The sequence below is a fragment of the Malaclemys terrapin genome, chromosome 5, assembly GCF_027887155.1.
Source record: "Malaclemys terrapin pileata isolate rMalTer1 chromosome 5, rMalTer1.hap1, whole genome shotgun sequence".
In the NCBI taxonomy this organism is placed as follows: Eukaryota; Metazoa; Chordata; order Testudines; family Emydidae; genus Malaclemys; species Malaclemys terrapin.
In genome coordinates this window covers 112,468,601-112,485,470 of record NC_071509.1, presented here as the reverse complement: position 1 = coordinate 112,485,470, position 16,870 = coordinate 112,468,601, and the positions used below count along the sequence as shown (strand labels likewise).

Here is a 16,870-nt window from a genome sequence, read left to right as displayed (position 1 = left end):
TGTAGTGGTGTATCGGATGAAAGGCCGCCCAGTCTCCTCTCAGCAGATCTCTTCATGGATCGCGTCCTGCATCTGCGTTCTCTATGATCTGGCCGGTGTACTGACCCCGCCCCTCCCTGCTCACTCCACAAGGGCCCAGGCCTCGTCAGTGGCTTTTCTGGCCCAGATGCCGATCCAGGAGGTCTGCAGAGCGCAGCGTGGTCCTTGGTACGCACTTTTGCTTCACACTACGCCATCGTCTGGCACGCCAGAGATGATGCGGCATTTGGTAGAGCAGTCCTACAATCCACGGTGCTTCACTCTGACCCCATTGCCTCGGTAAGGCTTGGGAGTCACCTAATTGGAATCAATATGAGCAAGCACTAGAAGAAGAAAAAACGGTTGCTCACCTTTGTAACTGTTGTTTTTCGGGATGTGTTGCTCATATCCATTCCAAACCCACCCACCTTCCCCTCTGTTGGAGTAGCTGGCAAGAAGGAACTGAGGAGGCGCTGGGTCGGCTGAGTATATATCGAGCGCCACTTCAGGGGGCTCCACAGCCGACCCACCGGGTGGTGCTAGGGTAAAAATTCTTCGACAACCATGCATGCAGATGAGCAACACATCTCGAAGAACATCAGTTACAAAGGTAACCATTTTTTTTAAGCATGGGGAGGCAGTCATCAGACTTGCCTCTTTATTTCTGTGGCTGGACATTAATGACTTTACAAGCCAATGAGGAGTGGAAGTGCTTCTCTTGACATTTTTCTTCTGAAGGGAAATTAAATTGGAAACTTTCCTTTTGTTAGTAAAGGTCTTTGACAAATTATCTTACCTCTCAAAATTCCTTTCTGGGAAACAGTATAACTTAGTTTCATCAAAATCTCTAAGTCTGTGCCCTCAGAAAGGACATGAGTTAAAGACCTGATAGGGAAGATTAGAATGCTGTGAACTACCGGTGACTCTTCATATGGCTAATAGCAACAGAATGCATCTGTTTTTTGGATTTGTTTGAAGCACTTCACTATATCCCTAAAGGAGGGGGAATATAAATAGAAATGTCCGTGTTGGTCACTTACAAAATAAATTCAGTGATAAATATCTATTCACTTGGATGGTACCAAACAGAGGTAATATGTGGGCTAACTATGCAGCAGATCTAGAATAGTCTCAGATCGGTAAGTATCTTGGCATGTGCAGTTATGTGCATTAGAACTGAGTAAGTCTATGATAAATATTTCAATGTGAAAATCAATTTAAATAATCACAATAGCTCACTAAATGGCTGAATACATAAATCCTTCCCCAGAGGAACAAGTGCAAAATGCATAAAATGTTAAATGACAAGTGGAGATGATTTAATGGATGTTTTAAGTATTTGATGGTGGGTTACGCAGCAGCTTTCAACAATTACATTTTAAACCACTAAACATCATCATTTATCTTAATAAGAGCTTAACCATTCAACGACTTCCTGGGAAAAGGGGACAGGGAAGAAAAAATGCCCTGGTGTATCAATGATGAGTCTCATTATTGAAGACATCCCACACATTTGTAAATCAGTTCTCAGCAGTTGTCTTGAAGGATCATTTTTGGAAACACTTTATTTGAAACATAAAGCAACATGGGTACTAATTAAACAATAGATCAAAGAAAAAAACTGAGCAAACTACCAATGGGAGTTGTCTTAAGTAAAGACTGAGTAAAGACTTAAGGATTTGGCCTCTCCATCAGTCATCTGTCTGAAGGGTCCTGTACTTCCCTTTTTGCATGATGTGATGCCACTTTGTATACTACCCAGTGTCACCTTGGCCTTCTTGCTGCCATATCAGATTTCAAACTCAAGTTTTTATTTATTGTCCATTCTGCCCTAGGCAGGGCTTGAAAAATTTACCCCACCCCTACTAGACTGAGAACTAAACCCACTAACCAGCATGAAAGGTACCTGTGCTACCCCATCCCCAAAGACATGCGCTCTGCAATCTAAGGAAACACAGTATCTGTAACATTGTCAATAATCTATTTAATATATTTTGAAAAATGTAACTTTGTTCATATTGGTTTTGTTTTATGATTCTTGATAACCTTACTGCTTCCCACGGATTTCTTAATAGCAACAGAGAAACTGACCAAAGAAAAGGATTTTCATAAAATACTTGCACTGACCAATATTTTTGCCCCACAAATCAATCAAGTACTGGAACCTCACTTGTAGAGACTCATTAAAACTATCTCTATTAGCTCTTTATGGCTGGTATATGTATCAGATTGCCTCTGCTCAGAAGGTTCATAAATCCATAGCATGTGTTTCTGCATCTCTCTATAAAAACATGGTAATACCAACTTCATTCTATACAAATGTTTGAAGGTGTATTTCACCACGTTGAAATTGGGGTCATGGGACTGGACTTGTCCAAAATAGTAGCTATTATTTTGTTGTTTAACTAGCTCATTGTTCCATGTTCAAGTCACTAATATGAAAAACAGCAAATAAAAGTGTAAAACCAAACAAAATTTGAATGAAAAGTTGTAATAAGCTCTTAATTTTTAAGTGTCAAGTGGCAAACTAGTCCAAGTAAAAATGAATTGGCCACTAATGGTTTAATCCTTTGATGTGAGCACCTACAGTTTTTGTTAGTGCCTAATCCAAAAAAGGGTCTAAAATGATCAGGTAGTTTAGATGTATTGATTAAATATATACAGGACAGAAGGAATGGATATGAAAAATGCTGCTGAACAATGTGACTGAATAACTGTAATTAGAAAGTGGAAGATCTCATTTTAATTTTGCATTAATATCTTGCTTTATATCAGTACAATGCATCCAAAGTTGACTGTCTCTGAATAGATTTCTTTCTTTTCTATTTGAATCCTTTGTTCTTGGTTTAGCTTCCCCATGATGAAACACTTAGACTGGCTTTAGAAAGTGCTTTCTTTCCATATAGACAAAAACATTGCTTTCAGCAGGAGAAGCAGGAACACAGCAATGGTAAAGAAACTAGTTCTGTTTTGGCTTCATTTAAACACTTCCGTAGGCCAGAATTAAGCCATGCTAAATCCTGCTTGTCAATAACTCTTAATTTAACTCACCCTAAAGATTAAACGAATAGGTTGGCTGATGTATGAGAGCCTGACTGAATGTGCTATTAGCATGGAGAGAAATTGAGGTTGGAGCTGAGTGTAGTTTAATGCAATGCACTGAGTTCTGGCCCCCTGGAATGTTTGTGGCCTTGAGGATGGCTGTAATTTGATGTCAGTTTTGCAACTTCTGGGTGAATACTGAGCCTTCCTTACTGGCCAAATAATGGCCTATATCTGGGAACAGCAGGAAACCACTAAAAAAAAAAGGGTGATGGGAGAGAGTTAAACAGTCTGAATTGAGACTGAGCAAACAACCTTTAAATGACTGAAATGACAATGCCTTACACTCTCATGCTAATTAATGTCCTAAACATCACCTCCCTACATTTGTACATGGGAAATGGACTCTTAAATTCCAGCATGGATACTGGATAACTGAAGTGGAGCGTATAATGGTTAAGCTGATATTTGGATAGGCACAACAGCATCTCTTGCTTAATTTATGGCTGATGGAACTTCAATGCATATTTAAATCATTGATCAAAGTTTGAGAGTCAGTGAGCTGAAGATGGATCAGTGGTGTTAGTCACAGAAATGTGGCGAGGGGCTAGTTTTGTGGGAAGGCGTGCACCATTTATTTACCCAAAAATATCAATTCTGATGCATTACCTGTTGGGGAGGGGGGGGTATTTATTTTTAACAAAGTCCTGCTTTTATCTGTGTTACAGCCAGGTTGACTGTAGTTAGAAGAGATCAAGTGACTTAACCAATGTCAGAGAGTGAGTTAGTGGCTTAGCCTTAATAGTGACATACACTACTACCTGGGCTGGTGTTCTTGGAGAAAGTTTACCGTTTTCCTGACTTGCCCAGATTATTTAATGCATTTCTTATTTTTAGTTAAATGTTTAATTGGAAAAAATGTTTTCAGACCATTTTTGCCCTGATAGTAATACTATAGATTATACTAGCCTAGCCCTGTAATCTTCAATCACCAGCTGATCATTTCTCAGCAGTGAAGCAATCTCTTTAACAAGAAGGCAGATTTAGTATAGTAACGTTCTTAATCTGTTGCTGATAATAATTAGACCTTACCTTTTTCTTACTGTGGGAAAATATTGTTGGATAGAATGCTGGGAATAGTGTAGGATCTCACTATGGCTGGTGAGTCATGGTGTTTGAACTTTTGATTGTTACATTGATTATTTTGACCTGGTAAAGTCATTGCTTTATTATTAATCCATTATGTAGATCATTTTTTAAATTCCTCTTGCAAGCTGTTGTACCATAATACTGTAATAATTCTCATCAGTCAGGAGTAGCTATGAGATAAGATCTATGAATTATCTCCAAAGCAAAGACAAGTAATCTGGGTTTTGTATAGGTCTTCTTGCCTCTTTACAAAGCACAAAGAAAGATTTAAGTTCAACCTCTCTTTAGTATGACCTATTCCTGGCCCAAGAAAATGTCTTTTACCTTATGAAAACGACATATTGTCTGAGTCTGCATGGTGAAGCTTTCACATGGGAACCTTTCCTTTGCTTTAAAAAAAAAAAGTGAGGTGGGGAGGAAATAGGTAGCAACTGAAAGCAGATTATTTTATGGCATTGAGAGACAATTATCAGAGTGCATTTTTGCTGGCTACATTCTTTATATGACTGAAGACTGAGTGTTGCATAGTACTGTTCGATAATTGCTTGCCACACTTCTGAAAATCAACAAAGTTTAAAACATAAGCATCTAGCTGTTACATTTAAATTTTAAAATAATTATTTTTAAATAATTAAATCACATTTAAATCGATGTTCAAGTCAGCAGGTAAGGTAGTCAGTATATAATTACTGATGTTAATGAATGTTCTTGTTCCTAATTATCTTAGTACTGCACTAAAGACGTTGCATTGTGTGTTTAAAGTATTGAATTTCGTACTGAAAAGTTTGATGGTTTTGATTATATGGAGGCTGGGATTTTCAAAGGAACCTAAGGGTGTTAAGTGCCCAACTTCCACTGAATTGCAATGGGATTTTGATGCCTAACTCCTTTACGCTCTCTTGAAAACCCCAGCCAAAGAGGCTAGTTTCTGCAGGGTAAAGGTTGGTGCTACTTTCCTGTTTATAAACCCATATTTTGATACATGAACACCCTACTAACTTAATTAAAAAACAAACAGAAATCCCTGAACTTTCACATGGGTAAAATATTAACCAAGGGTCCTATTCTTTTTTTAAACACTGAGAGCCAGATTTACAAGTGTATTTATGTGCCTTAATATGCAAGTAGGCACCTACCTGGATTTACATAAGTGCCTAAGCATCTTAGGGTATGTCTACACTTTGAGCTGGAGATGTCAGTTCCAGCTTGAAGAGACATATCTGCGCTAGCTCTGATCCTATTAGCTTGCTAAATGTAGAATGTAGCCGGGCACCGTGAGTGATAGGGGAGGGACTAGCTGCCCTGAGGGCATATCTATTCAAGAGACTAGGTACACACTCAAGATGGCTGGCCCCTCATGTCATTTGCAACACCTCTGGTTTTAGCTGTCTCCTCTAGTTGGAGGTGTAAATTCTTGCTCAATGTGTAGACATACCCGTCGGCACCTATCTGCATATTGCAGCACCTAAATACCCTTGTAAATCTGGCCGTGGGGCAAATACATAATAAAATGTGCATGGTCCTAGTGCAAACATGATAAAAGTCCATATGATTCCCAGTGGACATTTTATGAAGTTGAGAAAAAGAGAGCTGCTGTCATCACTAGTCTACCCTTCCAAACGCCACAGGATCACAGGAGAGTGATACAGGGCTGTAAGCCAGGAGGTCATCCTGAGTTGTTATCTAACCCCTACAACTGGCCTTAATTACTTTGTACTTACAGTTTGCAGTACTACACAGACATTATTTAGTTAGGCCTTACATTGACCCTAGTAAGTAGGTTAAAAAAATAAAGTTAAAAAAGAAACAGATTCAGGAGAAGTTTCACGCTGTTCCTTTGCCAGCTCATAAATCAAAAGCAGCCTATCCCAGCAACCCCAAATGTGTATTATTTTGTTATCTTTGATGAGGTTAATGCCTCTGACAGTTATTAGAAAGTTTGGGTTATTTAAGGAGAAGTTTGATCTGTCTGTCTGTTTTATTACACTTAGATGTTTCTGGTTCTAGGAGGCACTAATGGGGAGTTGTGGAGCCCTGACCTTTACCTTCCCAGAAATTCCCATGAATTCTGGGGGAAACACTGACATGAGGGGAGAGAGCTTGGTGCTTCACCTCCCCCGAGCCCTATTTGAAGGCATGAAAGATGGATGGGGCTGAGCCAGTAGTTTGATCTGGAGATGCCATGCTCGAAGGGTTCCTTCAGAGATGTCAACCTTGCAGGTTGTTTTGGAACTGGGAAGCTCCATTTGGGCCTTGCCTTCCACTATCCATATGATACAGAAAAAGGAGATTTGAGTTACTACATGATCTCTGGGCAGGACCTTTAAGCCCTGGATGGGCTGTCTCTGAGCAATTTTTAAACACTTTTAAACAAATAAAACAATTCTTAGACAATAAAAGAAAATAGCTGAAGTTAAAATTATACCAACATACGTCTGACTTTTGGGCTGAACTAAACTTCTTAGAAATCCTGGATGACTAAGGGCCTTTTAAAATAAATAAATAAATAAAAATAAATAAATAAAAAAAAACCACCCACCCACTTTATCATCAATTGATAATTTTCTGTTGAATCCTAAAATGGTATTTTCCCCCATTATTGTTTCATAGCCCACTCAGCCATATTGATGTGGGGAGTTAGATTTCACGGAAGTGCTTTGGTTGGTAAAAATTAGCTGTGTTATAAGAACAGTCTCAGAAATTAGGTTACTTTTCACTTTCAGCTGTTCTCAGGAATGTTTGTGTTTGCTATTGCATTTTCACATTCCTAAATTGAAGATTCAACGCTTAGGGCAGCGCCATTCTCTTTCATGTACGTTGGTGTTCATATAACCTCATCTGATTCCAGATAATAGCTGTCCATCTATGTAGATGAATGGGATACTTTAAAATTCTTGTGTGTAACACCTTTCACTTATCACTTTGTAGCTGAAGTTATGGAATGGAAAGTGTACCTTCTTCAGTATGCAAAGAATTCTTCCTTGATCTTGTTAGAACAATAAGTGCATTTTTAACATACTGTGTGTTTCCAGCTAAAGTTGTACCTTAACTCCTTCCCTTTCTTCCTTTTCAGTATATGGTGCTGTTTTAATAGTTATCAAGTAACAGTGCCTAGCTAATTGTTTTATTTTAATGTGTCCATCACCTGAATCTCAGAGTGCAATGGCATTTATCTGGAGTATCTTGACAGCAATAGGTCAAAGCAAACTGCAGAACTTAATGTGTGGAGCAGGATTCACATGGCCAGTTCGTGCGTGGTAAGCTGGTGTGCACCCTGCCTTGAAATCACTAAGTCTCCAGGTAGACAAGCCCTTAGTATTAGAAGTAGTTGAACTAAAAATACCTTCTCTGAATCAGTGGGATTCAGTGTCTGCCTAATTTCTTTGCTTAGTTCATGTCTACTCTCCTTTACTAGAATCAAGGGCAACCTACTGGTTCTGTTTTACAGTAAAACAGCCTGCAGTCCCCCAGCTGAAGCTTTTGTAATGTATGTTTACAAAGCAATAAAAAGAAATGAACATTTGAGGAATCTTGTAACAATCTACAGGTAGTACAAAGTTTGGATGAGAGAGATCTCTAATGTGAGTATCTCATTGCCTTCTGATTCTTTGTATGCCTTTGCTTCCTTGTACTGGTTATTGGTCACAGCATTCTTTCACTTAGTATTCTGGTACAGTATGCTATTCCTCCTTCCTTCCCCACGCACTCTTTAATTTTCCCTTGCCACAGGAATGTCTGTGAAAGCGAGAAATTTAAACATCATTACCCTGATGGCCAGCCTGCAGAGAGTTGGGAACTGACTGCAATCCGTTATGGCTCAAACTGCATTCTGTCACAGAAATATTCACTATATACATTCTGAAATCATGATGCATCTAGTGTAATACAACTGGTCCCCTTGAAAGCTGTGTGGTTTTACTGCTTTGAGTAGTCTGGTATAAACACAGTTTGATAAATGATCCATAGGGGCATCTAAGGTTCCCAGTTAAACCATGGAGATCATTATGGCTCCTGATACATGATGGTACTTAAATGATGGAAAGAAGGGTCAAACCTACTGTGTATATTTGTATGTAGAGCTGCTGAAATATGGCACCCAACACTAGGTTAAAATGAATTTGCTTCAACAATGCTTATGCCTCTTTTCGAGTATTTGAGTAAGGGAGTTTTATTCACAAGAATGCTTAAATATTAAATATTTGCAGGCTCAGTAGTTCACATTGAAAAGGGCATATTTTATGTGGAATTAATTGGTGCTTAACCCAGAAAAGGGGCAGGGTTCCCAAATCCGTCCCCAGAAACCTGGGATGGTAGTGGTTAAACAAGCCATTCAAAGATCTCCATGCACCCTCCACACACTCAAATATTTGCTGTGAACGTGACATGAGGAAATTAAATTTAACTCTGCATGCAGCTAGTAAATTTCATAGCGCCCTAACATTTTTGGAATGTCTTGAGCAAAGCCTATGTGACCCAGAAAAGCGAGAGAGATTCAATTTTTCTGGTATTTCTTAGTATTCCCTAATCCTATTTATCTATTTATCCTATTTATCTCTTTGAGATACTTAAAGCCCTCTTCGTGAAGTTACACTTCTCCAATCGAGGAATGAAAACAATGCCATTCAACTTTTGTTGTTCAATGATGTGGAAGTAGAGCAAAGCCTGACAGGGATTGGAAGGGGATTTCAATGCAAACAGTCTCTTCTGTGAGCAAGAGTCAGGATAGCTGTAACCCTAATAATGCAAGACTTGTAGAAGCGAGAATTGAGATAATAAAGTATCTGACTTTGCTGCACCCAACCAAAAGAACGAGAACTCTGTTTTTCTCTGACAATGACAAATAAACACAACTCTAATTTTGAATATTAACTAGTGAATTCTTGCAAATAACTGTTTTATCTGTCCATAATATATAAAAAATGTAAATCTGAGTAATTGATACATTTGAGGAAACCATGATCCGTTTGTGAAGATTGAGATTCATAAGAAGGGGGGCGGGAGACACAAGAATTGTACGTGTTACAAGGATCATTGGAATGGAGATTTGAATAATGCTTGCACAATTTATTAATATTCCAAAAAGCCTTTTAAAATAAGTTTTACAGGTTATTCCAAATTAAGCATCCCCAATTTTTGGCTTCTGTGCTCACAGTACTCTGTAAATCAGGTCATTTTTATTTAGTTGCAAAATAAACTGTTTAGGTGCCTAACTTTAGGCCCCTAGTTTGATAGTTTGTCCAAGTATTTGAAAAAGAAAATATGAGCCCATACACAATGATTAATGTGGTAGAATAACACAATGGTCTGAGGACATGGGGGAGACTAATTTTTAGTATTCTGAAATTAGTTTCTGCTGCTGACACCATAGAAGAAATCTATCGGTGGCTCAGAAGGTCACACTACTTCATAGTATTTGTATGTCAGGAATTTTACTCTTTTTAGACTGTTAATTCTTAGTCAGTGTTTGACCAACATTAATTTTCTCTTTGTGTTGTTTATTTTCTCATGTATTTAAAGTTTTACTATGTGATATTTGTACATAACTGTTAAGTTGTGAAAAAGGCTCGAAGTTGATGTAAATATTTGAAATAATCTTTCCTCCCCTTTCCCTCAAGCAGTACACATGCCAGAAATAACCCTTTCACCTTTTTTTGATAATGCAAGCTGCATACAGTGTACCTTGGCAGGATAAGATTCCAGGTGGCATTAGAACATTTTTCTGTACAATTCGATCTCCAATCTTATAATGAATGTAGTGTGGGATGCACAAGCTCCTTTTCTTTTCTCTCTGGCCGACTTGCCTATCTGCAAGAAGCAGGTACCAATGCATACAAGAAGAGAAATATAAAAAGTTAATATTTTAATTAGGGAGACTGAAGGAAGTTTCAGAAAAAGCCAACAAAACACTTCTAAATATAATCTAATGCTGAATCCTACAGCTGTTTCCCCTTTCAGGACACAACATACAAATAACAGAACGTGAAATTGGCAGTGTCCTCTCTCCCCCCTCAGTAATCAGATCAGGTTGTTGTTAAATTAGGATCAACCCGTGGCACACTCCAGCTCTGCAGCATGAAGCCATCTGATGCTGTGCAGCACAAATGTTCCCCAGGGCTGCAGAGTTCTCGTGGTGTGCTGGGATTAGGAATTAGAGAGGGAGCTTGTATGGCAGCCAGGTAGCTCCCTCATAGTAATGTCTGTGCCCCTCTCCTCCAGTTGTCACCCACAACATTGAGGGTGCTGGGGATGACATCAAGGGAAGACAGTACATCTCCAGTCTCCCAGAAGAAGAGGATGGGTTCTCTCTGACTGCTGGAGATTAAATGAGAGCAAGCAAGCTCCTGGTTGACCACACTATAATGGTATAGTCTGGCAGAGCAAGCACTTCCCTTTATGCTTATCAGGAGTTGAAAAACACATGCACGGTCATTCAAAATTCTGTGTGTGTATGTGTGTGTTTTACTTTAAATACTACTTAAGGATTATGGTCCCTGCTCTCCCCTGTGGCAGTACTGGAAGAGTTACTACTGTCCTAGAGTTGCAATAACCTCCACAGGCAAAACATGGAATAATGGGGACAAGGGACCACAGAGAGCAGTTAGGGTGTGGGAATGTCACTGTCTAAGCCCCCAACCTGAAAGATTCTGTATCTTGCTCTGGCAGACGGAATACAAAGCCTCTCTATCACCTTTCTACACTGGGAACAACTGTCCTCCATTGTTTGACTTATGAGGAGCTTGATTACATGCAGGTAGGAGTCTAATATATGTATTACTCCTGTCTGACTGAGCTATGATTAGGCTTTGACCAGGGTGTCCTTTTTCTGGCCAGACCTACTATCAGCTGACAGTATACACATGACAGTGAGGTGGTTGACGTGATCTAGCTCAGGGGTCGGCAACCTTTCAGAAGTGGTGTGCCAAGTCTTCATTTATTCACTCGAATTTAAGGTTTCGCGTGCAGGAATACACTTTAATGTTTTTAGAAGGTCTCTGTCTATAATATATAACTAAACTATTGTTGTATGTAAAGTAAAGAAGGTTTTTAAAATGTTTAAGAAGCTTAATTTAAAATTAAATTAAAATGCAGATCTTATCAGTTTAGTGTGATCCTTGCCCTTGCTTTTCCTTGCTGAGTTTTCCAATGTCTGGCACATATTTGGATACTTTAAGCTGCACACAGGCTTCTGAGAGATCAGTTGTTAACCGGCTCCGAGAGGGATAGAGGACAGATTTCATGTGTGAAAATACCTGTTCATACAGGTATGTGGATCCAAATACTGAAAGCATTGCAAATGGAATTTTCTTCAAACAGTTAAATTTCACTGGCAGGGACGTCCAGCAGATCACAGTAGAGGGCCCATGATCTCTCTCGGTAGCTTTAAGTGCACTCCGCAAATCTCCAATCTTTGATGCCCACAGTTCTGAGCTTTTTAATGGAATAAGCTGCATTTCGAAATCTTCAACACCCATCCACTTAAATACAGACAAATCCAAGTCACTTTCATTGAACTTTTCAGGTTTAATTAGAAAAGTAAGTATTGGGCCAAATCGCTAGAAATCTTGAAATCTGTCAGAAAATTCTGATTCCAGTTCTTGCATGTACGTTCCAATCTTATCGACACTGACAGTGCAACGTGTTGATAGCTCTTTTATGTGTTAGAAGTAGCAGAAATTTGAAGTTCGAATATCCCAAGAAAAAACTGCTAGTTTTACAACAAATGCCGTCCAGATTTCATAAAGATCCAGAACCATTTGCCCTGCACCCTGGAGACAGAGGTTGAGTTTGTTTAGGTGAGCGGTGATGTCAGTTAGAAACATGAGCTTACACAGCTGTTTGTCATCATCCAGTTTGGGGTAGTTTTGTCCTTTTTCCGATAAAAAGGCCTTGATTGCATCAAAACAGTTTACAAAGTGCACCAAAACCTTGCCACGACTTAGCCACCAAAGGTTGCTGTGAAGTGAAATGAACAGACATCTAACTTTGCTTTCTTAGGAGCTGACATTTTGTCAAATGTACCCCTCAACTTACAGTGGGGAAAAAAATCTCAACAGACGGCATGCACAACATCAAACGCAAATGTGCTGTTCCACATGACGTGATAGTGATGTAGGTAGCAAATCAGGACTTAAAAATATCCCAGTACAGTGCTGCTGGAACAATTTTTAAGGTGGGGGTGCTGAGCTGCAGTGGGCCACAGCTGGGGATGGCTGCAGAGCCCCAGGCCGGGGGCCAGGACCCCAGGTTGGCAGCAGAGCACCTGGGACCGGTGGCCGGGACTCAGGCAATGTGAGTGCCACTCAGAATCATCTCGAGTGCCGCCTTTGGCATGTGTGCCATAGGTTGCTGACCCCTGATCTAGCTGCTTCAGTTTATGATCGTGATGATATTGTCCTAGGTGTTTGTCCCTGGTGGTCTTTGATAAGTCCTGTTAATGGATTTCTTTGAGTTTCCTGGATGAATGGTCTCTACAGTTCTCCCAAATGCTTCCTGTGACCCCTTCAGCCTCTCCCCCAGAACAAGCACATACTCTCTTACTTAATTTTTCATTAGAATCAGTGCCTGCTCCTCAATGTCCTGTCACTCTTTACTTGCAAGAGCTCTTACTCTGCCACTTTGTCCCCATCTCTCTGTTAGTTTTCCTGTCCTGCCTCTCTCCGAACTATTTGGATACTTGTTTCTCCTCGCTCTACAATATCACGCCTCTCCTCAGACCACCCAGCTAGCAGACTCTTTCTCTGTTTCTCTGATGGTCTCGCCACTCCAACTGCTGTTTCCCAGTTGTCACAGGCCTCTCCAGTCTGATTGCCGTGGGGCTCCCTCAGCACACCAGCAGGATTGAAATGGGCCATTTGTCAAATATGCAACGAAAGCTCATTTCTAACTATACCCTGATTACTGGGGCATGGCAAAAGTACTGCGTAGCACAAGATGTATGATGTACAAATCCTAAATGAGAAGCAATTATGTGTGCTAAATCCCTATTTATAGTTTAAAATTTAAAATATTAATAGACACTGTATGTAGCTTTTAAAGAGTTATTAATGCGTAAAATGTGATAGATATATGATGTAGGTATGATGAGGTATAGATATGGCATGAGATAAATATATGTCATTAAGAACGTATGGTAATTTTTCCAGCATATTGTTGATGAATATAGCACAGTACTTCTTTTTTTAAAAAAGAAACACATTCATATATCATCCATATACGTGTTTGTGTGTAGTTAGTGACTGTAAAGATAGCGGGGGAGTCTGAATATGCCTCAGTAATAGTTCAATGCATATCGCAAGCAGCTCTGGTTCAGAGAGCTTTTCATGGATGCATGGTATTTATTCCTCTGTTGCAAGCTGGCATCACTTGGCAGTTACATATCCCATCTTGCTTAATAGCCTGTAATTTTTTTTTTAATCCTTTGAATCTTCCATTGACTGACAGAAGCCAATGAGGAAGGAGAAAGACACACCAATGTAACTTACTTTTAGTCTTCCCTAGGGTAGTACCTCCATGAGACATAACCCTGGGAATTCCCTGACTGTGATCAGCTGTGACCCCTTATATTGTCTGAACAAGTCTTCAGTGATCACAGATCATGTGCTGAATTCTCACTCCCTATTCAAGTCTAACCTGAATCACTTGGAAAGAAATGCAATAACTTTGTTTGACGTACAGATGTACAAAAATGAAATACGTGCATATTTAAAATGCCTTTACAGCAAGGATGTCATAAAACTCATTACAAGGTGAAAGTTCCAGCTGGGGAAGAAGTTTAATACTTTGTTACTATTAATTGTTGTTGTTTGTTGCCCTTAAAGGAAATGCCCCTGTCTTTCTGTTTTAGGATTGAGCAGGTAACGCTGAACCACATCATCTTAAGTCTTGGTAGCTATTGTAGTGTCATGGTCATTTAAATGGGAAGTAGACAAAAAAATTCTTCCAGCCACGGTTTACTGTACCAAACTCAGTTCACGTGGTGGCACCTGAATGGAAGCTATTGCCCTGTTGGAGTTGGTAATTTAGTTGGCTGCACAGAAGTAATTCTTAGTACTTTATACTTCCTGTGAGTTGTGCAAATGGATAGTAATTGATGATAAATCAGGAAGGAAACAAATATTGTACAGACTTTTTAAATTGTGGGGGTGGGAGATGGCTGTGTGTTTTCCAAACAACATTTGGTTGGGAAATTGAATGTCAAGGTAAAGCACTGATTGTAATGACAGATGCTGGGAATTGGATGGCTATGGAGAATTTTATCTCCTCTTTTACACCACTAGAAGATGTTCCCTCTGGATCAGATGCTAAGGAATCCTAATAGCGATGGGTGAGGAAACTGGATCTGCAGATGCCAGTACAATACATCATCTGTAAAGAGAATTCAGAGCTACTAATGTGACACTTTTCACGACTACCAAATTCAATGCAATGCATACAAACAAATCATTATGGGTTGCTATGCCATAGTAGTTAGTAGGAAAGCAATTCTGTTGTGGGGTTCACAGATGAATGCAGATATTATATGGGGATATTATTAAGGTTATCCTCTGTTTCACTTTGTTTTCTTAGCTCAGAAAAAGGAGTACAATACACAACATACTAACGATGTGTATCTGTTTCAGTTTGCAGCTCATCTAGTGCAAATCAAATATCCAAGAGTCTGCATTCTGGATGGCGGCATAAACAAGATCAAGCCAACTGGTCTTCTGACAGTTCCTTCTCCACAGATATAAGCAACTACAAATTTTGAGAGAATTTAAAGTTAAAGGGTTCTGTTGACTGTGTGTGAGCATCATAAACCGTAAGGGCATTATGACATCTGCGGTATACAAGAAATCCAAATGATCAGTGTCTTTCCATGGGATCTGGAGTGAAGGAGCTTTGATTTTATCATTTGACATGGAACTTCAGTTGGACTGGATGAAAAATGTGAAGCTTTAAATCTTGCAAGGGACTTCCTTCAGCAGCAATGAAATCTGCGTCAAGCATTGTCAGGTTCCAGTATAAAAGAAGTTTAGCTAAGGTAAATATTTAGGGTCTATACATATTTCAGCAAAACAGGAGAAACCATTGCCAGAGAGATCACAGTTGCATTAAATTGATTATTTTTGAGAAATATTTTAGAGCGTGAACATTAAAAGTAATAGGCTGAAATTGTATCACACATCTTACTACAAATAACATTTTTCCCTATCAAATCTTTAAAGAATAAATGCTGCATTTAGTGATCCACTTTTGTTCTGGGCAGCTGTTTTTTAATCTGGACAGGAAATGAAAATAAATAAATCCCAAACTGGAAATCAATGTTCAGAGTGCTGCTGAATATATCCAAATATATACCTTCCTTCAGAGAATTGTTCATTCAGCTTTAATTTACTCTGTTATTTCTGTAGCTTTTCATAGTAGGCCTCATCCTGTGCAAATAATTGCCCGAAACATGAGAAATTTTAAAATATGTAGAAAAATAGGCTTCTGACTGTACTTTGGGAAGTGACAAAAGATTAATTAGCCAAAAAATAATAGTGGTCCAGATTTGAAACATTATAAAGAAAAAAAGCAGTTCTGTTTTTTCACACCATAGGACTCCCCAACCTTTCATAGAAATGTACATTCTAATTGAGGGTGGAAAAGGTGTATTGGGTGATCTACTTTATTCCACTTGCCAATGTAGTCACTTTTTGAAGGACCACTTCTTGAGTCTGAACTTTAAAATTGACACACTGAGACAGTAATAATATCTCTAAAATATAATATATGACAGTGCTGCAGTTGAGTGAAAGCAAGTACCACAAGTGGGATGAGATGGTTTTGGGTAAAGAGAGTTTGGAAATGACTTTTTTTGCAATCAGAAGCCAAGAGTGTCGAAAACAGAGATAGGAGCAGGAAATGGGGTCTGTCTGCTGCCAAGGAGCTAAAGGGGAGGGTGACTTTATTTTTTGTTACGTTGTTTTGGCTTTATTTGTGTGAAGCTCACGTTTTTGGCTATGGTGAAAAATACCTGAATTCTATACCTCACAATTCTAGCTTAACCCCAGGTTAGCCCCAGCTTTGCTATGGTTCCAAAAATTCATTTTTCTAAGTACATTTTTTAAAAAAAACTCTAAAAATATACAATAATCTATATCTTCCTGTACATCACTGATAAAAGTATAATATTTTTAATCCAAAAAGATGCGATGCAGGCTGCAGGCGCCCTAAATCAATGGCATTAAAATAAATGTATTGTGCTCTAATGACCTGAGATCAAGAGCCAGTGAGGGAGAGCTGATGTTTAAAGGGAAAAACCTTTGAGATGGTACTAAGAATATTCCTTTAACTTTAAAATTAGAAAACTTTCTTATGCATTCTTCTGGGTATTATCTGCTTTTAAATGTGGTTGTAGATATTAAAGTAGCTTGTAAAATAAAAAGCATTAAAGATTTGTTAGTGTGAGCAGATGGGAGTTTGTCCTTTGAGTTGACACAATGTTCCTTTTTTTTAGAGTGGTCCATGAAATATAAAGGTTTACAATAAAAGTACAGTGTTAGTATACAAGGACTTACGCTGGAAAAAGTGACTAAAACTAGTGCTTGCCCTAGTTTGGGAATTCATGTGATGATTTAGTTTTAACTTTGCAAATAGAGCATTGCAGCAGCTCAGTATATTTACATTTTTCTTTCCTTAT

General features: G+C 38.9%; 1 protein-coding gene across 1 annotated transcript in view; it reads left to right on the top strand.

Moving 5' to 3' along the window:
- Positions 1–16,638, top strand: part of TBCK (TBC1 domain containing kinase) — a 186,743-nt gene extending 170,105 nt beyond the window's left edge. Inside the window, exon 26 of the mRNA XM_054030505.1 lies at positions 14,829–16,638. Coding sequence (XP_053886480.1) covers positions 14,829–14,939 — 111 coding nt within the window. The 3' untranslated portion in view covers positions 14,940–16,638. The remainder of the gene's footprint in view (positions 1–14,828) is intronic.
- Positions 16,639–16,870: the final 232 nt, after the last annotated feature.